This window comes from Heterocephalus glaber, unplaced genomic scaffold (genome assembly GCF_053883595.1).
Source record: "Heterocephalus glaber isolate CG9 unplaced genomic scaffold, H.glaber_assembly_v1.0 deba00000347, whole genome shotgun sequence".
In the NCBI taxonomy this organism is placed as follows: domain Eukaryota; kingdom Metazoa; phylum Chordata; class Mammalia; order Rodentia; family Bathyergidae; genus Heterocephalus; species Heterocephalus glaber.
Window position 1 is genome coordinate 19,236,477 of NW_028258143.1, and position 24,679 is coordinate 19,261,155.

Here is a 24,679-nt window from a genome sequence, read left to right on the forward strand (position 1 = left end):
GATGAAAAGAAATATAAAACTTAACCCCTCCTCAAGGAGTGAGTTTGATTTGATTTATAATAGGCAATATAGGTGACAAAAATTACAGGCGCTCTGATTTGAGTTCAGGTAGCAGGTACATCTATAATACTGTTCTTGCATAATAAAGTATTTACAAAAGTGCTTTCATTAGTGTAGGCAGAGCTCTATCAGCCTCAAGGTGTGGGCTGGGTGGGAATTAATAAGTATTGAGACTCTACCACATGCAAAGATCTTAGATTTTCTCATTGTGGCTTGATCATAATCACCATTAGAGCACAATGTGATCCCCATTTTAGAGGTAAGGACAATGAGGCCAAGCTGAAGTTCAAATACAACCCCAAAGGCTGTGTGCTCTTCACCACACAGTGCTATTGTAAAGCCTACCTAGACGGTTCTCTTTTTTATTAGCATAGCTGCATATCCTGCCTTGACCATCTGTGTCTGGCGCAGGGGAGCCCTGAAAATCATGAATGGCTTTAAACTGAGTGGGAGCATCAGAGTAAGATGGAGGAGGTATCAGTGCCCATGTCAACTCTTTGCCCCTGCTCTAAATTTTTGTTCTTTTTCATGTCTCTGCCTGCCACTGATGATTAAACAACCATTTTCTCCACATAATCTACAAAACCACTCACTTATCCCCACATTTAGCAGGTTCCTGTTAAAACTCTAATTTCTCAGCTCCAGAACTCACACTGTACTTCTTTTCATGATGGCACTTCTCATGTACATCATGTCAAGTGACATGACAGCACTACAGGACAGCCATCCACCAGCCTCACTTCATCTCAGACAATGGACTCCCAAAGAATGTGAACTTTCTGGTGATGAATCCTTGGTATTCAGAAGGCATTCTTTATCTACTTATTCCGAATGTATCCATCCCAGGCATAAGTCCATTTGAACTTCCTGGAGTCAACTGCTTGTCTCATCAAATTATTTTCTTTTTATAAAGGTTCTTACCTCTTTTTCCAAATAAACCTTTTTGTCATCCAAGGTATTATATAAAGTGAAGAACTGCTTGGTTTCTTTGTGCACAGCTGAAACTGTAAATGGAAAGAAATCAGCACATGAGTTCTAATGGTTAAGAAATTGACCTCAATAGTTTTACCAATGAGGCACAATGCTGGATTCAGGTCTGTCTGGGCTGGGAAACCCCACAGTGTGCAAATGCAATACCTTGTGAAGTTATAAAGGCTAGCGACCAATGAAAAGGGACTATACGCAGGTGGGACCTAAGTGATGGCATTGTGTAGCCAAAGTCATAAATCACTACCATAAATGAACCAGTCACCATTTCCCCATCTGGTTCAAGAACTGGGCTGCGGTTGAGGATATTTCACAATAGTAATAAAAATTGATATTTGCTTGAAAATGGCTTTGGTGTAAACATATCTTTAACAAATGTCTTTAATGTGTGGAATTCACTATGAAATATACTGATGCAAACAAAGTATTACTACTAAAACTTTCAAGTAGGAGAGGAAAAGTTAATGGGCAAGATTTAGGTTAAGGCAAAAAACTATTTTCTGCTGAAAACTGTCAACACTGATACCCTATCTCTAACCACCTGACTTGTATCTGAAGACTGGCTGAAAGCTCGGGCTGCTCACTGCAGCAAAATGTAAGGAAGCATAACCTGAACTCAAGGAAGGTGAGTGCTCAAGCCTGAACCAGGAAGGGCGTTTGAGAAACCAGGGCTGGAGGGCAAACTGAGGTGGGTTCTGAAATGCCAAGGGAGAACTGCAGGGTAACGATATTCAGAATTTGGGGACTGGCTCACAGACCCAGAGGCAGATGTATGAGTCAGGTGGGGCACTGGGTGACTGCAGAGGGAAGCTGGATGGGAGGGTGCACCCAGACCATGTTGGATTTTGTACAGGGTGCTGAAGACACTGAAGATTATCCAATTTATGTGGAGCAATTAAATTTAAAATGTTTTTAGAGCAAGGGTATAAAATGATCAACTTTATGTTTAAGAAAGATCTCTTAGGCAAGAGTTAGGGGATTAGTCTTTGGGCAGAGATGAAAGGAGGCTACAGTTGTAATCTGGAAGAAATGGACTGGAATATTATGAAGTAGAACTGGCAAACAGCAGGAGGCAGAGAGGACTAAGTGGATCCATCTCAGCTCAAGGAAAGTGGAAGCTAAATTCAGTCTTCTAGCTCTTTGAGTTCTGGGTATCATGGCAGTTTGCAAGAGGGAAGTACAGAAGAGGGATGATTGGTTCTTGCTTGGAGTGCAGAGTCTGGGATGGGCTTACAGAGTCTGAATTTTGAAGGATTTTTTGCCTGACAGAAGAAAAGGATTTGGGCACAGGTACAGGAGGAGTCATGACTAACATGTAAAAGTTCTGGTGTGGACACAGTCAGTGTGCAGACCAGTGAAGCCACCATGAGGGTTCGGATCAGGAAATGAGCCTCAGGCCTCCAGGTACTTGAAATGAACGTGGAGGACCCATACCAGGGCAGAAGATTATCCAACAGGCCCAGCAGAACTGAAAAATCTCTCAACAGAGAAGTGACATCATTAGATGAGTCAGTGTTGACTTGAGGTTCCACAGGCCAGCTAGTACTCATTTTTCCGAGATATCATTCAAATAAGAACAGACATAGCAGGACACGGAGGAATAGGAAACAATGGTAAGTCTGAGGGCAATTCTGAGCCTGATGAGATGTCATTGATCCAGGCTGAGGGGAGACTGGTCCTGGATTACTAGGTGAATATGATGCCATTAAAGGTCAAAGACCACATTAGCAAGAATGTCGGTAGCAAGGACCGGTCAGTGAAAATCCATGCTCCATGTGAAGTAGGAAAGTGGAGTAGGAGCTCATGGGAAGGCCCTGTGGCTGACCAGAATGAGGACTGGCTCAGCACATGACTCTCAGAGCTCCACTGGCTGAGAGCACCACAGTGGTGTTCTGGGATTCCAATGTGGCCTGACAATAAAAGAAACCCTTTTCTAGAATGGCATTTGTGATCTGTACTTTGCTGCGTCCTTCACCATGCTAAAGTGAGACAGAGTCTCAGGCCTCCCATCTCTCCCCAGCCTTGAGTTTGTGTGGCTGATACACCTACTCTGGCGGTAGAGTTCAATGAATCTCTTCTGATACTGTATTAACTCAGCTCGGCTGGGTACTTCATCAATCTTGCGATGCAAAATTGCTATTTCTCGATTTCTTCGAGCCTAAAGGCAAAAGGGAGAGGGAAGCAACTTACTTGGTAAAAGTCCTTACATATTCTGGGACTAAAATATTTCCCCAACCACACCTGAGCTCAATCACATGCTCTAGAATGCAGGAACAAAATTCTGCCTTTGGATTGAGGGTCCCACCTGAGATTTTTATTGACTTTCTGTTTGTAACATATGAGAGGGGGTGTGCTATAAACTGAACCAAAGAAAGCATCAGACTAATAGATCAGGAAATAAAGATTCTGAATGGGATGGACTTCTGTGGACAGAGCCCACAGAGAGGCCATCAGGGCCCAGAGGGCTCCTCTAATGCCAGGTGGGGGCTGGGAATAAAAGGAATGTTTCCCAGAGGGCAGGAGTTTATGCTACCCTGCTGCTTCTATACAATATATTCTAAATTTCTCAGTCTGACCGAAAAGTTTATACCTCCACTACTTCCCAACAGACTGGGGAAACTGCCCTACTGACTGAAAGTGTTGTATGGGGTACCAGGGGACAGATGTCACAGGAATGAATGTCTTGGCTCACACACCACTCTCACCACCTGAGCTTCATGGTCTCAGGACTCAAGAGGGCTCAGAGGGTACCTTCATTCCTCCCATTAATTCACTGGTGAAGTACGTGCCTCTAGGCAGAAGACCATTGACCTCCCATGAGAAACACAGCTTGGCCAAAGGAGAAACATACACTTCCCTCTGACCAGAGTTGTGGGGACCCTACTTTAGGGTGTCCACGAGAACTGATGGTGAGTTTTCCCTCAGGAACCAAAAGATACAACTGTTTTCCAGGAGGCTGAAGGAGGAGGGTTGCAAGTTAAGACCCCAGCTTGTGTAATTTAGTAAGACCCAATCTCAAAATTATAAATAAAAGGGCTGAAGATGTAGCTCAATGGAAAGGTCTTGGGTTCAATCCTTAGTGTCCCTGATGCCCCCCAAAATACAACTATTCACTTTTTTGTACTGTATTTATAACCTTTGTTTCCCTATCTAACCTAATCTTACTCTCTACTGGTTCCTCATCAACATTTAAATATGCTCAAACCCGTAACTTTAACAAAAAAAATTCCTTCCTTAAACATGACCTTCAGGCCCCCCCCATCTCTTGCTCTTTCTTTTTACAGCAACCTCACTGACAGCCATGCATACATAGAGCTTCTACTGCCCCCTCCAGGAACACTTCAACCCACTGCAACGCTTCTCCCCACTGGCCACTGAACTACTCCGATAGTCACTGTAGACCTTCTCAGTTACACACCCAAAAGATGATTCTCAGCTTTTAACTCTCCTGACTCCCAGCAGCAATTCTCTCCATTGAGCTCTGGTCAGCTTTCAGGAGCTGCTCTCATTTCCCATCTGACTCCTTTTCCCCACCTAACTCATAAATCCCATCACGTGCAGCTCCTCACTCTATCCTGCCAACTTATTTCATGCATGTCCCTGCCACTGCCTGCCTTGGGCCCTCAACAGGCTATTGGTTTTATTGCAGATTCCCTCTAGCTGGCTTGATGCTGCACTTAGTAAGTGGTTTGGGACAAATACTTTACCTACTTGAGTCTATCTTTTCATACAGAAAACAAGGCTAATACTTACTTTCCACCAGGGTAAAACTGAATTCAAACCAGTGATGGTGAAAGTAACACAGCAATGTGAGATCCTCTTACCAACATCTTAAATCATGATGTGACACACCAGCTAGAAAGGAGACTAGTAAACAGCACTCTTCATTACCTGTTCCTGCTAGTTCTTATACAATGAGACTTCTCAGTTCTCTAACAGGACATTCACACTAGTTAGATGTATTTGTATATTGCTTGTTCTTGCTTTTACTCACCTGTAGTAAGCGGATCTTGTAAAGTTTCTCTTTTTCCATATTATACCGCTTGTCTAGGTCTTCCTAAATATTGAAAAAAGGCCATGATTATCTGGAAATGGAAAACTTTATTTTTTATGGAGTCTTTGGAAGATGAAAATGTATTACCATATATTCCCCATCCTGAGACCTCAAACTTCTTTTGTCAAATAGCCAAGTTTAAACTCTATTTTCATGTAAGACCCTGTACACCCTTTTACAGCATGTTATAACAATTCTTTGGTCAGGGATCTTGGCTGAATTCAGTGTTAAATGAAGTGACTTCCACATCTATGTACCCTTCCCTCACATCAAAAAAAAAAAAAAGGACTGTGGTGATGATATGGCAGTTAGAATTTATTGTTCTATGTCTCTGCTTGGGAATGATGGTGGATTTCTGTTTTTTGTCCAATATAACAGCCACTAGCCACATATGGCTATTTAAATTTACATGAACTAAAATTTTTTCGAACTAGTTTTTCAGTTGTAGCAGCCACATTTCAAGTGCTTGGTAGTCACATGTAGTTGGTAGTTACTACATTAGTGCAGACAAAGAACATTTTCATCATTATAGAAAGTTCTACTTGACAGTACTTATATGGAGAAGAGATATTACCCTGCATTCAACCAACACAGTCACAACTGGAAGCTTTGCTGCTTCAGAGAAAGTTACAAAAGGGGTCAGAAATGCCCTTGTCACCAGCATGTATGCATCTACACACATGTGCAGAAACACACACACACACACACACACACACACACACACACTGTCCTCCACAGGGCTCAGTTATAGGCAACCTCTAAGAGATTGCACTGCTGGAGTGTCGAGACCTAGTCTTCTAGCAGGTTACAAAGAGGTTTCCTGCCTTTCCTTTCCGAATCCTTTTCCTGTTCTTTTTCTCCTGGAGGTTTACTATAGACAGAGACCAGCACAGGCCTCCCTTTCTCTGTTGTGAAGACAAAACTCTCACATCCTGGACTGGGAAAAAACCAACCAGAATGGTGAGCATGAGGACCATTCTTGGTGAGGCCTTGTCTCCATTTGAGAAGCTAGGTTTGTAGAAAGGTATAGTGCCCCAAAAGCCCAGCAGATGAGGAGATGGCTGAGGAGATCATTGAAGCAGGAGTGAGAAACTGATGGAGAGAATGGAAGGCTGCCACAGGCTCCGAGTACAACATTGAGAATGGGCAGGTACTTACATTGTGAGTCATTACAGAGGTCAGCACACCATGCAGCTCTCCACTGGAGAGAGTCTGAAAGGATGAAAGCAAAATAAACACCTTTCCTGATAAAGGCGAATAGGATGGAAGCTGAGAGCCTAATGCAGGAAGGCTGTGGGAGGCGAGAACAACAGTGGAGCTAGGAAATGCCCTGATGTTCACTCAGCATGTCTAAAGAGAGAACAGAAAGCAAAAAGCCCATATATTGAGCCCTAGATTTTAAATAGTTCTTCAATGTCTGTCAGTTAAACCCTAACATAGTGAGTTGTAGCTATTTTTAAAGGTAAGAATTCCTTTAATAAGATACACTAAGGTAAGAAAGGTAAACCTGAAAGTCTGTGATCTGTGTAAACTCAGGGGCTGGATGAACTGATGAACATGCCTCAAGGGTTCAAAGTGTGAGAAGCAATTATAAAGACAGACTGTGTGGTGATGGTGCAGGACACTGCTGCAATCCCGGCTGTGCTCCTCACGAGGCCAGTTCCCACAGGGACGTGAAGCTACGTGGCCTGGCAGAAATGAGTGAAGAGGTCCTTCCAAGGCCTGGCTCTCACCATTGGATATGACAGTGTCCTGCACAGCCCAGAGCAGTCAGTGCAGAGTGCCAGGCCCAGCAGTGGGACCCTGCTGCTGTTTGGCTCGGAGAAGTCTCTTCTTCCCTTCAGAGCTTTGAGGTCCCCTTTACATAAGGGTGAGGGAGGTGCAATCCATAAGCCATCAGGTCATACCTAATTCTCACACCCTATTAAGCACAGGGACCCTCAGTTTATAAACTGTGAGTAAAGTGTGAGAACAAAAACCAAAATCACAGGGATCCCTATAATCTTCGTTAGCAAAAGAAACAGTATATTTTCCCATCTCTATTTTTTAACAAAATGTTCAATGGAAATCTATGCTAGGTGCCTGGAACAGCAAGTCCTTTACTCAGAGATCCAGCTGGTCAGAGTGGGCTCCTTAAATCCAGAATGCTCCTGCAGTCCTGCAACTCTTAACAGGAATCCCAGCACTACTCTCCTCTTTCATGCTCCTTGCTGTCTTTTGTGAATGGGACATATACCCAGGCAGGCGTGGAGGAGAGTGAAATGGGTGGAGGGTGAAAGAAAATTTAAAGAACAAGTGGAATGGGAAGTAGTTCAGATAGACATTTTCTGACTGAGGAAGAGGTGAGAGTTGTATGACTTGGTAACTTGTGCCTGTGGTTGCTCCTTCTATATCCCCCACTGCCTTTTACACCCTAACAGAAAAGACAGAAACGAGTCTAAGAAAATCACGAGAAGAAAACAGTTGAGAAATGTTTACAGGCTTGGGTTAAGTGAAAGGGAAGTCCTTCCTAGCACTGGAATGGTGAGTCCCATATAGGTCGTCACAGCAGCTGGTGTTCCCGAGGACCCAATCAAGCCTTTACCTTTTCATCTGGTGTTTTCTCAGCTTTCAGGGTTTCAATTTCCTGCTGCAGCCGTGTCATCTCTTCCTTTAAAACCAATATGAAATTTATAAGGATGAAATTATTTAAATACTACTGATTCAGAAGTCTTTATTTTCACTTTCATGAAGGAGTTTATGCTACAAGTAACAAACCAATTAGGAACAAGCTGCTTTGATCCCAGTTTTCAGTCTGAGAGAGTTCTTTTCAGGAGGATAAAGCCAGCTATCCCTCAGTTGAAAAGGGGTTTTCTAAAAGGCCACTGACCTGTGCAGTCGTCACTCGAACATGAAATGAACAGGAGGCTTAGAGCATGGTTTCAGTTAGATTCATCTGCTTCCTCTCCCCATCTCTGCCTCATCCACTTGCCCACCTTGCCATCTCCCTTGCCCTAAGATCCAGCTTCCTGATGGCTCCTGTAGGACTGGTCTTTCTCCCCTGGAGCGCATCCGACGACTTGCTGGGCCTCATTTGCTGCCTCCTGATGCAATCACTTGTGCACAGGCCTCCCACACCACTAAAATACAAGCATCCAGATGGCAGCAGCTTGGGCTTATACATGAGGCACAAAGGCATTCTAGGTTTTTAGTATAGCCCCAGCTTTATATGATATTATCTTTTTCACAAGAGCCATCTGTCAACAAAATATGATAAACTTTTTAAAACTTTTAAAGATATTTCTTTACAAAACATTTGTAAATTAGTTACAATTGTTTACTGGACAACCCTTTCCATTTTGGGGCTTGGCACACAGTTATCTCACTCTGGTGTCCCTACAAGACTGCTACATAACTGAGTGATAGGTCTGCTTTTTACACTGTATGAGATAGGATACCCCAATAGCTCCGTGGAGGTAAACCAACAGCTTTTACAAAAGTCCTGGTTTGTCTGCCAACACCAAACCACACTTACTCGGCAATGTGCTTTAAACTCCTGTTCCTGACTTTTCAGATTTTCATTCATGGCTACAAGTGCTCTCAAGTTCTGCAGAATACTAAAGAGAAAAAGACCAAAAAAAAAAAAAAGACATATGGCAGGCTATTATGGTTTCATGAATCATAGCTAAAACCAGAGCTCAGCTGGAAAGGACTCCATTTTAAATTTCCTTTGTCTCCCCCAAGAGTGTCTAATGGGTTCTTCACAAATAGTAATGACTTCCATTTAACTGATATTATTATTCATTTATATACCCAAGACCATCAGGCAGATCCAAACAAACATTACAGATTCCAGAATTAAAATGTCAACTGTAGATACATCAATGAGTTTCAATAGTAATGGATATATTTAATGATACCAATTAATCTATATGCAGGCCACAGATAGTATCAAAAACCATTTTTAACATCTATTCTGAAACGGAAACAAGTTGCTTAAGGTTATTTAAAAAAGCAGTAATTCGAAAATAAAAATGTCAACTATCTGATAGCACTTTGCTCATATCATGAAAGAAAGGTTTCTAATTTAAAAAGCAAGTGATCTGTGGATACTTTTTGCTAATATCATCTATCAAGCCAGAACTGCTCATACTGTCTGAAACTTTTTATTATTTCACAATTTCACTCAAATGAGTGACATGAGATTTTTACCAACCAAAAGATCCGGAGATTAAAAAAAAAAGGTTGAATGTTAAATACATTCTTTCTTCTAAATATAATTAATCTTACTTGGGAAGTGGTGGGTCAAACCAAACAACAAAACTATAGCAGCTTGGTCTTGGCAAAAAGGACTACATCTTTTCTGCCAAGGACACATGGCTAGGATGTGTGCTGTTAAAAATCTGGTAATGGATGACTTCAGAACTGGGTTGGGGGAAGCTGAAGGGAGACTTTTTCCCATATGGAAGGAACTACTGTTTTTGTTTTGTTTTGTTTTTATTTTTTGGTACTGGGGATGGAACTTGGGACCTTGTGCTTGCAAAGCAGGCGAAGGCACCACTGAGCTAAATCCCAGGAACTACTGTTTTTAAAAACAATAACAACAGAAAAACAGGATGCTTCTGTTAAAAGGGGAATTGGGAGAGAAGTGATTAACTTAGCGTAGCTCAAGGACAGTTCAGCAAGCACAGGAGCACACAGGCACCCCTTTCTGGATGGCAATGGCTACGTGCAATTAACTTACCTACATGGCCCAGAATCCATGATTTCTGGCTGCTCTGTACTGTGCACAAACAAATTAAGTCCCCAAATACTGGCCAAGTTACTTTCTTCAAAGGGAAAACAAGTGTGTGTTGAAATCTCTTACCTTGGATCTGCTTTAGATTCTATCATCTCGAGGGCTGCTTGCTCTTTGTCCAGTTTCTCACTATGACTCTTCAACTGCAATAAAGAATGGGGGAGGCTCAGCAATAGAGAGGAAGGTGCAATTTGCTTTTCTTCCTACCAACTCATACCCAAACCCAGGTTCCAACAGCTGGTCAAGCCTGGATTTGGCTGTACATTGAGAAAAAGAGATGAACCAGAGAAACAGAATGGGAGTGGAAAGGCAGCAAGGGAAGGTCAAAATCAGACTCCTCTAGACATATTCTGTTGGATAAAGAAGGCTTGATAAGGCTTCAAATCACAGCAGCAAATGGATGGAAAACCAAATGCAATGGGAAGAGCAAGTACTTTTGGTAGTAAGGAGGTAAGAAAAAGAGTGGCTGTAAGGACAGAGACCTGGGTTTCAATCTCAGAGTATTACTGCATGGCAGGGCTAAACTCTCCTAGCCTCCTGAATAAATTCACCTTCTTCTTCTGAGGCAGATAAAGAAAAACCTCATATTTTAATACAGAAAGTATACAGTAACTGCATACAGCAGGATATGATGCTGTAATGTTTAATAAAGGTAAAGCAGCTGTTTTAAAATGATCTCTAATATCTACTGTTAGGTGAAGAAAATAAGGTACAAAACTGTAAGTATGGCAAGGAATGCAAACATTGAATGTGTATATGTATAAAGAATATACAGTGGTGCCTCCATTCAGGAACTTAATTTGCTCTATGATTTTGGAAAAGATGGCCACATTTGTGTTTGTGTGGGAAAGATGGCCAATGCCGAGCTGACAAACAAAAACAAAAGTTTGCTAAATTGTTTGCGAACAAAAGTGTTCGTGAACCAAAGTACCACTGTATACATAATTGCTTGTAAAGTTGTAGTTCTAAGAAGATTCAAGAGCAAAAGATTACCTCTGGAGAGAGCAAATGGATGGGGGGCGGTGACAGGGGTATACCCTTTGTACTTCTGAATTTTGAATTGTGTGAATGTGCTTCCTATTTCAAAAAAGTTTAAAAGAAAGTTCCAGGAGTTCTAACTGAAGACAGCAGACCAAGAACAAGTTACAGCAACTCCTTCTTGCCCCAGGTTCCTAAACAATCCACACTATTTTGCAAGAACATAGACATTAACTCATGAGACAATAAAGAGGGTTTGCATACAGAAAGGGACTGAGAAGGACAGCCGTGTAGACTAGCAGACAGAGGAAGGACTGGCTTTCAGAGATGGAGATCTGTGTTTGCAACAGCCAGAAGGGAGAAGCAATGAAGCCTGTTTCCCTTAAATATAAAGGCAGGTGCTTGAGTCTCAGAGGCTGGGCAGAGCCCCAGATGGTTAGGAAAAATCAGGAGAAATGGGGAGTTCCCTGACCCAAACCAAAAGAAGCCACTATCTGTGGTGTCATGTTACTGGAATCTGCATAATCTGTTGGTAAATGCTACAATATCAGTATGAAACTATTGAGTGTTAACCCTATACAAAGTAGGCTGGGTAGAATGGATACAGCATCCAGAGAGATCACAGCAGGAAATTTGAACATCAAAGATGACCCCACAATTAAGAATCCTGAACATGTGGAGAAAGATAAAATCATTAAAAAGGTGTATCAATTCAACAAGTGAATTTTGATCTGAAGAAATAGACAGCAAGAAAAACTTTAGATAAAATAAATGCCCTATGAGACATGAGAGAATGCTATGCATACTAAAAAGAATCAGTTTTACACATAGGAAACTGAGGCTGTGCTGGTGAGGTTAGCAAGCAGACAAGCTAGACCTGACAGACTGTGCTGCCAACTTGGACCAGTACAAAAGGCAGCTGTGCAGCCTTCCATATGGGTATCACATGCTCCTGCCATCTATTTGCTTGCTGCTTTCCATGCCTTGGCTTTACTTTTCATAAATTTATTGAAAAGATAACACTTTTCTGTTCTCAGTGCCACTAGGTTATCCTGGAAAGGGAGTTTTTGCTGAAGAGATAAAATCTGGGCGTCCTGGCATAAAAGAGTTCATTAGTCCAACTTCTGCCTTAAATTGGGCAGAAGGGTCTCTCCTAAGGGAGACCCAGGTCCAGAGGGGAGGGTCATTCACAGGCTGAACAAGCTTCTTCCTAAGTAGTTCAGCAGTAGGTTCGGCACAGCTTCCCATTTTTGTAGATGAAAATGACTTTATCCTACTACATGGCACTCTCTCTGGCAGGGTCTTGATTCCAGATCACCTCCATTGAAATTCTGGTACCCTGTAGCAAGGGATTTAGCCTTAGTTTCCCCACTGATAGAACAGAGATGAAAACTGCTTGTTGCTAGGGTCATTGTAATGAGTTAATGGCTGAATACAAGCACTGGGTTCAGTGCACACCCAGCACCTAGTGATGTTGCTGTTTTTACCTGAGGACAGGAGATTTCCCCTTATTAATGATTTAAATCACTTCTTCCATAGTTCTAGGACATGAAAAAAGCTCAACAAATCCTTGATTCAATATTTAGTATAAAAAAGCACTTTACCACCACTTAGGATTTACATCCTAAGGCACAGAAAAATGTCCTAAAAACCAGTATCAAGATGTTTTGCCTTTAAATCTCTTCCAGATTATTACACAAAGACTGAACCATGACTCTAGCATTAAAAGTAATAAAGCGGTAGGGATTCCACTCCCAGGAACTTGGAATCTAATCCATAAGGAAAGTAGTCACAGATCAGTGTAAAGGAAGCCAAACTGTCTAAATGCAACACAGACCTTTTAAGAGAAAATGAAAATATTCTTATTTTAATAGCCATTCTCGAGGCTTGTCCTTTTTCTTTTATCTTTTTGAGTCAGGCTGGACTTAAATTCACTGTGTAGCCCAGCTGGCCTCAAACTTCTCCCCACAAACTTGTCCTCCTGCTTCAGGTTTTCTGAGTTCTGGGATTACAGGTGAGTGCTACCATGCTCAGCTGAGTCCTATCCTTTTTCAATATTAGGACAATTACTGAAGAGATCAGGGCTGGCCAGAACTAAAAAGCTTTGTCAGGTTTATAACAAGGTGATGAATAATTAGTGCATGCTACAGAAGTAAGAATTTTTTAGTATATGTGCTGCTGAAGTGAGCATCAGAAGTAAGGATTTTTTTTTTTTTTTTTTTTTTTGGTACCAGAGATCGAACTCGGGTCCTTGTGCTTGCACAGCAGGCAGCGAAACCATTCAGCTAAATCCCCAGCCCCAGAAGTAAGAATTTTTAACAGGCAAATTTCATGTGAAACTTTATAAAAGTGGGGACTGGCTTGGTTTTAGAGATGTCTTACAGTATCCTAAGTTCCAAGCTGTCTAACAGTACAAGGTAGAGACCTTGCAGTAAGGCCCTTCCAGAGTATAGCCACAGCCTAAGTACCAAAATCACTACAGAGTGCTTTTCAGATCCAGAGGAAGACAGTTTTCTGTGGAAGGGCAAGGGACAGAAATATCTAAATCTTCCTCCCAACAGAGATGGCATCAGAGACATCTGTTCCTTGCCTGGTTTCCTAGGCAATCAGAAGGGGGAGGTGAGCCATGCTGTGATGCTGGTGTGAGATAGCACACTTGCAACCTAGATGGCAAACTGAAATGCATGGCTCAAATGTACCCACCAGCCCTCTTCTCTCTCCTGTGATGGCCTCTCCCATTATACCTAGGAGATGGCTGGTAATCCTGAAAACAAATTTCACCACTCTGAGATTCTTTATCTTTCACAAGAAACCTTCATGCACTCAAGGTATTCAGTACAGAGAGCTCTTATATGACCTGGTGCTTGAGAAGCAGTGTCCATGCACAGTGTGAGACCCCAAAAGGTCTTCTCTGTGGCCCCTGCCTGCTGGGCTGGTCTGCCCCAGGGAGCCTTTCCTGACCTTACAAGCCCAAGACCACTGAAGATTTAGAACACTGTAGCATGGATAAACTAATGGCAGGAGTCATATGTCATTATTCAACTTTTCTATGTTCTGAAACAGACAGACCTCTGAGGACAGAGTGTGTCTCCTCTACAAAGGTCGATAAAATTTGGCATTCCATTAGCAGTGCTGGTTAGAAACAATTCTAACCAGAGACCACAGAAGGAGGATTTGCTCACCTCTGTTAGTGTTTTCTTCGTTTCATTATATCTGGCTTGGAGGTTGGTATGATTTGCTTGCAACTGTAAATAAAAGATAAAGATATTTGGTCTTATTTAATCCTTAGAACAACACAGGTATGGACAGGAGCCCCATTTCACAGATGAGAAAAACGGAAACTCAAAAACATTTAAAGTAAGCCAATGTGGGAATTTTAGAAGGGTTGCAAATAACACATTAAAACATAATCCACCTCTTATTTAATCAGCACCGACTGTGTGTCAGGCCATTTAATAGGTATTCTATCACTGAATTCTTAATTCAATAGAAGACACTGTTCTTATTTTACAGGCAAAGAAAGAAAGAAGAAGGGTTAAGTTACTGATTAAAGTCTCCTAGCTGACAAATGATACAGGCAGGATTCAAATTCAGATCTATATGACTTTTCTGTGGCTGTAATCAACTCCATTAACCAACTTGCCTGTTCACAGACTACAAAATGCATTTTAACATTCAAGATCCCAGCAGAGTATGACTCGGCTAATGATGCCAAATGTAAGAAAGGTTTTGGAACTTCAAGACTCAGAGAAATAAAATAAATTACCTTTACTGTTCAAAGTATATAACTGTTAAACCTACATCTCTAAAATGTCAATTCTCTCTTCCTGTTTTCTCATCTAATTGTTCAAGCTACATGGCCAGGTCATCTTTTTCTTTTCTTTTTCCCTCCCCTGGTTCTAAGGATTGAACCCCAGCCCATTTTTTTTTTTTTTTTTTTTTTTTTTTACTTTTAGATAGGCTGTTACTGTTTCTCATCTTTTTTTTTTTTTTTTTTTTTGGTACTGGGGATTGAACTCAGGTCCTTGTGCTTGCGCAGCAGGCAGTAAAACCACTGAACTAAATCCCCGGGCTCTCTCATGCTTTAATAACACTAACCATCACAATAGTAACCACTGTCCTTTATTGAGAACCTGCTATTCGAAAGGCAGTATGCCTGAAAAGTATCAGGGAAGCTCCTGACAAGGCTCTGAACTGCAAAACAGATGCAAAAGTTGGGAAGGATTGTCCCTCTCAGGTGGACTGAATCGGGCCAGCACTGCCATTTAGAATGAAGCTCAGCATTGCTTCCCAAATTCAGACAGGAGGCAGAAGTAAACATCCAGTTGTGTTGAAATGCTCTGGCCCTTAGGGTCTGAAAACTTCAAACCATCAACTATCCTCCCTCAGGGGTAAAGATACTGTGATAAAGAAGCCTCACTCTTTATCCCTGCTGTCTTGACTCAGTGATGAGTTTCTTTTGAACCAATCACTCAAACATTCTTTACTAATCACTGGCTATGATCAGGAGGATGATATCCCTGAGCTAAGAACTCATTATGATGCTTAAATAAACTACTGAACAAAAACCAAATCATAGTCAATCTATGCATCTTTCTTTGCTTATGGTCCAGAGCATTTGGGTAAAATGAACCTACTGTTTATTTAATTGTGGTAGAACAAATTCTAACAATTCAAACAAAGAAAGGAATGGCCAAAATTATTTGATATGTTAGTATCTTTTGAATACATGAAACTTGCAAGAATGAAAAATGAACAAGCTCAAAATACCAACTCGCACCCATTTTTGAAAAATCAATTGTTACAGCAGCTTCTATGAACTCTTACAAAAAGTCGTATTAATCCCTATAATCTGCTACATGTCTAATTAAAAATTATTGCCCATGCAACTGAAGCATATAACAACTTTTTATTGTGCAATGACTTTCCTGAGTCAAACTCTCCAGTGTCCTCTACTTTACAGGGCAAACCTAAGATCTTTCTAAAATAATCTCATCTACCATCAAGTATTACAGAATGCTATCTCCAACAGCTCTCTTAAAAACAATCCATTTCCTCCATGTCTCCTGTCATCCACTACTCATGTGGACTACTGTTATCAATCTCCTTACAGTTGGTTCTCTATGAAACCCTTCTCAATCCAATTAATTCATGCTCACACAGCAAACAGAATGGTCTTTGCAGCATGCAAATTGGATCATGTCACTCACCTACTTCAACACTCAAGTGTTTGTCTTTAAAATGACCTGGAAGGTCCTGTTTGATCAGACTCTACTGACCAACAACCTCACTTATGTGACCTCCAACCACAGAACAAAAACTGGTCAACTCTTCCTCTCCATGGACTTTGTTCATGTTACTTCATAGATCCCCACCCCTGACCTCCTCGCTTCCTGTGCAGACTTCCTGCCTAACCAACATCCACTCACCTTTCTAGGATCCGTCCTCTGTGACATGAAGCTAGGTTAGGTCTCCCTATCAGTCACTCTCTTAGAGCCTTAGACTTCTTCTTCAAGCACTCATCACAGCTACAAATAAATGATGATGGGCACAATGCATGTTTTGTTTAGTGTATTTCTTCCCATCAGACCTTAGGATCTTTGGGAGCAGGGATCATATGTTCTTCATTCTTCCCTATACCTTGGTTCAGTGCTTAGCATAAAATAGTATTCAATAAGTAGTTGTGACTGAATGTTATTCTTGCCATGACAAACTTTTCCTATACATGGCCAGAAAGTACATATTTTAGGTTCTGCATGTCACTTGGTCTCTACTGCAATTACTCAACTCTATCACTGTAGCCTGAAAGCAGCCTCAGAAAATATGTAAGTAGCCGGGGATTTAGCTCAGTGGTGCCGCCACCTGCCTCACACATGCAAGGTCCCAAGTTTGATCCCTGGTACCTGCCCCCCAAAAAGAAAATATAAAAGCAAACTGGTGTTCATATGTACTAATTAAACTTCATCTATAAAATAAGGCATAGCTGGATTGAGCTGAGAACTGCACATGCTAACCCCTATTCTAAAATCTCCTCTATCAATCTAGCAGGAAGAGCTTCACTTTTTTTTTTTTTTTCCCAATTTCTCCCTTCTTTGAAGAATGGTTTCACTGACTTAACTGAATTTATACAAAGAAAACATTAACCTCTTCCAGATGTTTGGTCTTCTGTAGAATCTGCTTGTTCAAGGAAATAATTTTCCGATGATGTAGCTGAGAGGTTCCTAATTTTTCTGGACTTTCTTCTGCTGATAGCTCAGACTGCTGTGGGAAAAGGGTAGAGGAAAGCCAAAGTATTTAATTAGTTCACCTCAGTTCAGATGAGGCATCCCTGCTCAGTCTGGGCAAAGAATTTCCAGGCCACCAGTTACACCAAACTAGGGCAACTACAGGGTCCTCTACGAAACACCATTCCAGGGACTATTCTGACATAATGACCAAAAGCCCTATCAACAGAGTCTGCATTCCTGGCAGAGGGAAAACACATGGGCAGAAGCTCAGGGCTACATAACTGTGACTATGTTGATGATATCTAGAAAACAAGACAACACCCAAGGGTATTCAGTAGAAGAATAATATGGGTCATAGTAGTATCTTCATAGGGCCATTCTGCACTCATCAAGAATGATGATTTTGATCAAAGAATTATAAACATATGAGTAAAATGTCTACCATTTAGAAGCACTTATAATGAAATGCAAGTCTCTCAAATCATTTCCCTCCATCCATAGGCCCACTCTCTTAAGCTTTTCTTACTTGGGTCTTCTACTGCGAACACATGGCAGGTTTGAGAGGGATAAAAATTGCTGGAAGCCCTGAGAGGACACTTCTGAAAACATGTAAGTGAAAAGGGGACACAGAGGAAGGACTGAACAAGACACAGAGAATGTTAGGACTAGAATCGTATAAAGGAGATCTCTGGATCTGGTGATCTGGTGATTGTGGCAACATTTTATAGGTCAGGGAGTAGTCATTACTGAGAAACCTGCACAAACAAGGAAGCAGCTTGGTGTAGATACAAAACAGAAAAACCTAACCTCAACACCCGTGTGAGGAACCCCAGGAAAAGGAAATAGAAAAGTATTATTTTGTTGCTACAGCTTTTCTGAAAATACTTTTTGGATTAGTAAGCATAGCTTTACTAGTCAAACACTTCATATTTCCCTATTTTATTCAAAGTACCCCAATTCCAAGCAAATCACTGAAGCTCAAATGCAAATTCTTTAGATACTTGACTTTCCTTGTGTAGTTTAACAGTGATGATGGGATTTAAAGTACCCCTCAGAAAAAAGTCAGGAAAAAAGAGAAACTGTATGGTCATAACTACCACTTATTATGGGTAAGGATTTCTCTGAATAATTCAGCAGCATTATTAATGGATGATGAGTTTCTTTGCTGCTTAACAACTTTAGAAGTAGGAAACAACCAGCAGGGTATAGCTATATAAAAGAGTAAGGAATACCATTTTCTATCTTGTGTGCTGATAGGCCATGGAAGAAATAGACAACCTAAATATCTGTTAACACAACATATCTACCCTTGAAACCTCGAACTTTAGAAATTGTCAACTAACATTTTAACTTTTAAAATTAATTTTGGACACACTGAGATACAACCTGTCACCTGGAGGAGAAATTCTGTGAAATTTACTTGAGAGCATGAGAAAATGGAGAGGAAAGACAACCTCTCCCTATTTCCAAATTACTTGCCTGAAACAGAACAATTAACTGTCTCTTCTGCATTTCACTAGAATACTCTTTTGTATGCCCTACATTTAACAGCTTTTTTCTTATACTTAATTTCAGTGCTGGATTTTTAACATTCAACTCAGATTCCTTGACACTGACTTCCAAAGTGTCAATGGCATATCCTAAGGGCATTTTACATTATAAGCATGGTTGAATAAGCCTATTTTGATTGAAATAATTAATTCTTCATTCACCAGAACTACTCTACTTTCTATGTTTGACGTAAGTGTTATTCTTAGGTCTCCTGACCCCTTCCAGCTGCCTATATGGCTTCCAGACTGAGATGAAGGCAGGCAGACTCCAGTGGATCCAGGTACCACTTACCTCCCGTCTGCAGGGGCTGATAATATACCCACTCAATTCTATTTTGTGGCTTTGGCAGGGGCTGGACAATGTCTCTGATTATTAGTTGGCTTTCCTGCTGATCAACTAAAAACTCCATTTTCCACTCAGCTTCTATTCCCTCTTATTAGTAAATGTGGCACAAATACAGCTTTAAAAATGTTTTAAAACTGTGACAGTCAAGCTTCAATTATAAGAACCCTTCCTGCAGGAAAACCAATAGCTATCTTAATATATGGAAAAAAAGATTTGCAGGGGCTCTGTAAGATCGAACTTTATCCCATAATAATACTAAGATGTTACTTGTTTTCATTCTTGTTTTGTCATGATTGTACAGTAAAATTTTCTAGATATTACACAATATGTGTCATCATTGTTCTGATGTTAGAACATAATACATTTATTATTATTTGTGAACCAATTAATAATAAGCTGTTGGATCTTTGGTAATTTTTAGGAGTCCTTAAAGGGTCCTGAAACTAAGTGATGAGAACGACTACTTTAATACAAGAGACCTGGCTCACTCGAGAATCTTCTCACTGGCTGAAATCTATGAATGTACCCATAGCCAATGGAGTGAACTGGCAAAGAGGTGAGTTGTTATTTCATAACATCAAAGGGGGAACGGTCTCCCAGACTCCATACTTTTACTGGACAGATTATTCACAAAACAATACAAACAGAGAAAAATGCTTGCAGTGGACAGAAAAAAATCCTGAACTCTCCATATAAACCATATCTGTATTATGACAGCATATATTACATGAACATAAGGGGTTTCAAAATATTTTCTTAGTGCTGAGTAACAATTCTTATTCTCTGTGGAGTCCCTTAAATTTGCATTTACAAAACTATTAATGTACACTAATACCAGGATATTAAGTACCATTTCTATATTCGACTTTCCTCTAGTCCAGATGACCAATATGCACATGTACAGGTCCATCACACATAGGAATTTCTGAGTTCCTCCATTTGCCTTTGAGTCTTTGTCTATTTAGAAGTTTTTGGACAGCTAAAATAATTTATCCCAGAGCTAAAATGAAAAAATGTTTTAACCTAGACAATGGAAACTGATTGTTCTAAATTTTTTGTTTCTTTCAAATACAATCCTTAAAGCCAAGAGAACTCAGACTGAAGACAGAAACTGATCCTTGCATCAGCAGGGCTCAAACAACAGTATATTCACTGAGTGTTACAATGGAAAAGAAAGCTGAGGATGATAAAGAGTTGAATCTTGAACAATGGCATGAATTGGACAGATGGGAGCAGAAGAGGGGGCTTTATACTAAATCCTTGACAGAAAAAAATTAAAATCCTGGGGCATCTTAACTGATTTCATCTTGAAAAACGCAACACCTGTCAAGGATGCCAACCATCCACAAATAAACCTTGCATGTTTACACTGGGGTGAAGGCTCAAGTGCCAATCTAATTTTGTTCAACAATTTCAGATTCAGAACGTGATTTCAAAAACACAGTGTGGATTAATACAAGTTCTGGTGCAGATTCATTTTTTTAATACTTGGAAGATATTAGAAACTTCTATTCTTAGAGGAAACAGATTTAAATGTCACTCAATATTATTAGTCCAGGCCCAAATGGTAAATACTCAAGAGAAAAAAAAAATGATTACTTTACCTAAAACTATATACCTTCATAATTAAAAAAAGAGACTCCAAAGGTTATCCACATATTAACCTTCTGCCAGTTTTTTGGGCAGTGCTGTGACTGAACCAAAAGTCTTTGGCATGCTATACAAATGTTCCACATAAACTACACATTCTGTCTTAGTTACTTTTCTCTTGTCCCTGAGACAAAATACCCAACACCCAAAGTTAAAGGGGAACGAGTTTATTTAGCTCACAGTTCATAGAGGATTCAGTCCATGATTGGCTGGCTCCAAGGCAGGGTGGCAGAGCAGCAAAAGTTCATGGAGGTAGAAGATAGCAGAAGCAACAAGGGACCTTAACAATGTTTTCCTGCCCCTTTTATCTCATTCAGACTACCAGGATTAGGCAGTGCCAAACCAATCACTCATGTGGTTTAGTAATCACACACCCTTAATCCCAGGATCACACACAATACATTCAGCCACCTCAGAAAAAAGCATGAGGCTTTGGGGGAACACCTAAACACAAGCCATAACACTAGGTAATATGGAGATCTCTCCATATCACCCTCCACCACCAAAATATGCTAAGTTGTCAAAAGAAGCCTTATATCACAAGGTTGCCAGCAATTCTTTACAATAATCAGAGGGACTTCAGTTCCTGACACCTTGACCCACTCTTCAACTGAAAACAAACAGACTATACAAAATACTAATTTTAAAATATTTTTAAAAATCTGCGAACTACCAAAAACATTAAGATATTCAGGAAGGTCAAAAATGAAATGAAGGGCCTGGGGTTTGGCTCAGTGGTTCCACCACCTGCCTCGAAAGCACAGGGTCCTGAGTTAGATCCCCCGTACCAAAAAAAAAAAAAAAAAAAAGAAAGAAATTAAAGTGAGAATCCAGGATTGCACATGTGCTCACTGAAGTTGACTTTTTTCCCTGAGGATACTTGTTAAAATTCAGTGATTTCAAGTTTTGATTTGTGCAATTCAGTAACAATTGCCCCACATATACCCTGACACTGGTATAAGAGAAAAAGAAAAATCTACATTGAGGTTTGTGGTATCAAATTGGTCCTTATGCAGTTCTGCAAATCTAAATCCATACACTACCTGATGGCCCATTAGAAAAGTCAGAACTGTGTTTCAAATGGACCTGGCATGAAGTATTAGATGCTCCCTAGAAGAACAGAGCTTCAAGCCTAGGCCTTAAAGAATTTCTACAGATAAATTTCCAAGGAAGATGATGGGTTCACAGTCAAAAATCAAAAGCACATTAAGCCAAAACATCATAACCAAAGGCCAGCAAACACAGATAAAGGAATAAGATCTGGAAAGACTTAAACACATACACAACTCCATTTTTTTCTGAAGCAACAGAGATGAAATGTAATCACCCTTTCACGTGACAATTCAACCTCTCTGCAATGTCCACAGCTTTTCCACCCATCCTTTCTATAACAAAATGCAGGTAGCTTTCACCAACTTGGCTGCTATTCTCCAGACATACTCTACTTTAAAGCCACTTTTAAGGTACTCCTGATGGAGTCTGACCACTGCAGATAGGATGTGACTATGCACTTCCCCAATCTATACTGTTCCTTTTAATGAAACTGAATGCATAAATGCTTCTTTCAATAGTCTTGACTCCTACTAATGAAATGCTGTGAATTTCAAAGCCTTGCATTTATTCACCCTTGCTGAGTCTGAGGCTTTACTCTGGGTTCCCTAGCCAGCAATACAGAAGTGTTCAGAATGTACTTAACATTTATGAGCATGAACAAAATCCAACACCTCTCACTTTTGTCCCCATCAACTACTGTATGCTCAGGGCATGCTCAGCAAATCACAAATTGGTACAACTGTTTTTTCTGAAATTAAACAGCTCACAATTATTTTCTCAACTAATACACTTGGTGAGGCTCAAATTTGACAAGACCAATGCCTATGTCTTTATGTAAACTCACAAGGACTCTGAAATATATAAGCTGTGCTGTGTAGCTTGAAACAATCCCACTAGGGTCCTAATTTATTCTAATATTCTCTTTATTGATAGTTGTGCCATTAGTTGTTGTATGTTATATAACCATTCATAAAGAATTTAGGAAATTGTGGAGCATTTTGGAAATACCAACATATTTAGGATTATTGTTCTCTCCAGATTCACAGGGTTCCCTTTCTCTCTTAGTTCTTATTAGTTCTGAATCTCTCCCTCTGCTGTCCTTGGCTTAGTTTAACTAACCTGTTCTCAGACCCTCTACATGTGGGGCACAGGAGTACACAGTGGAGAAGTGGAATGAATAAGCAAAAGATGATATCTCTGCACCTTCAAGTCTAGCCAGGCAAAACAGACTCATTCAGAAATAAAGGTGTTGTATCCTCCACATTCTTCCCAATGCCTAAATTGTGCCATAAAGGAAAAGAGCTTTGAAAACTCTTCTTGTTCCCTCTCCCTCTCTTGCTTCCTCCCTTTCTTCCTTCCTTCAAGAAACGTTTGTGAAAACCCTATTCTGCAGTCTATTAGGACTACAATGGTGAATGTAGTCCTTGTGTAAAGCAAACATTCTAATCCTGGGACACAGCAAAAGGACATATGAACAGGGCATAGTGAGAGTGCTACGGATATGGCAAGGAGTCCACAACACCACAGAAGAGCCTATTTCATTTTAGGAAGGGGACTCACCCATAATGGCTATTGGGCAAGTCTCTACAGTCTGAATCATCCATTATCTTACGCTGAGTATTTATTATGCATTGCACAACAGGAACATGAAAAATACAATAATGGCCTTCCAGAAGAGATTTAGCACAGGGCTTTCAAACACTTGCAACATTAGGCAAAGAAATAAAGTCTTAAATGAAGTAGTTTAAAAATCTACCTGATGTCCACCCCTACCAAAACCTGGGTTTTTCTATTTGTGACCATGACAAGGAGGTTTGTTCCCAGGAAGACAATCTCTTCTTGTATTACTACCTTCCCCAATTCCCCATGCCAAGGATATTTGCAAGGGGCAGAAATGGTTTTTAAGGTGGGGCAGGGTGACAGGATAGTATCGTATGTAAGTTTATTAAAATTCACATAACTCCCAGCTCTGTTTTACTATACTTAGCCATTTAAGCACTCAAGAGGCTACTGCAGCCATAGTTCAGGGGGTCCAGCTAATTCCCATGCTGGTAGCAGACCTTGGTGCCATGTATGTGATGATGCTTTTACCAGCATACAGAATGCAAGTTGTGGGGTCAGGAAGGTTTCCACCCAGATTTCAAAGGAAGAGGTTACGAGGTAAGAAGGCCCTAAGAGGAAGTGTGGAGCCAGAAGTGCAGTGGAGACCCCAGAAAGTCGAAGATGCTAAGATCATGAACTGTCTACCTAGGAAGGCTGCAGGCCATGAGCAGAAGCAACCCAAGAGAGGTCATGTTGGCTGCAACTGGCAAGGCCACTGGGGTGAAGCTGCCCAAGACCTTTGGAACTCAAATTTCACCACTGTGTGCCCTGGACAGTGGACATGGAGCCACAGGACTTAAATATCTGCCCTGCTGAGTTTTGGTCTTGCTTTGGTTTTATTTTTTTCTTCTCCCTTTTGGAATGGGAATATCTGCCATGTGCAATTGTATCTCGGGATGATGTAACTTGCTTTTTTGATTTTTTACAGAAGTTCACAACTAAGAATTTTCCCTGAGTCTCAGCAGACTTGGACTTGGACTTTTGAAAATTGCTGGAACTGTTGAGACTTTGGGGAAGGGGTTGTTGCATTTCTGGTTTTCCAGAGCAGTTATATTATGGTTAGGTAGAATTATAAACTTGATATTATCTTTACTTGGAGATTAAATATGATTTAAGGAGATGTGTTTGCTAACAGGGAGTGGGATGTGGCCATTAAGAGTGCAGTGTCAACTTGACTGGCTTTGGGATCCCTTTGTGGGTACTGGTGAAACACACTTCTGGGTGCATCTAGGTGAGTAATAGAGGCATGGCCTTAATATTTCTATCTGGTCCCTTGCCCCTTCCTCTCTGGCACTGTTTTCCTGCTCTGCTTCCCAGCTGCCATGAACTAAGGACTTTTGCTCTGCTAACCCCTTCCATCATGATCATCTAACATACATCTCACTATAGAAATAA

General features: G+C 40.7%; 1 protein-coding gene across 3 annotated transcripts in view; it reads right to left on the bottom strand.

Annotated features, from left to right (window-relative positions):
• The window catches only part of Ccdc93 (CCC complex scaffolding subunit CCDC93), an 89,446-nt gene that overhangs the window by 17,078 nt on the left and 47,689 nt on the right, over nt 1-24,679 (bottom strand). For 2 of the 3 annotated variants that reach the window (XM_004836082.4, XM_004836083.4), the window contains exons 12-20: nt 17,001-17,117; nt 14,039-14,101; nt 9,948-10,021; nt 8,616-8,697; nt 7,686-7,751; nt 6,260-6,313; nt 5,042-5,104; nt 3,097-3,205; nt 982-1,064 (exon numbers count right to left, since the gene is read on the bottom strand). In XM_004836082.4, coding sequence (XP_004836139.1) covers nt 982-1,064; nt 3,097-3,205; nt 5,042-5,104; nt 6,260-6,313; nt 7,686-7,751; nt 8,616-8,697; nt 9,948-10,021; nt 14,039-14,101; nt 17,001-17,117 — 711 coding nt within the window. The remainder of the gene's footprint in view (nt 1-981; nt 1,065-3,096; nt 3,206-5,041; nt 5,105-6,259; nt 6,314-7,685; nt 7,752-8,615; nt 8,698-9,947; nt 10,022-14,038; nt 14,102-17,000; nt 17,118-24,679) is intronic. The other variant, XM_087197904.1, reaches the window with a different exon arrangement.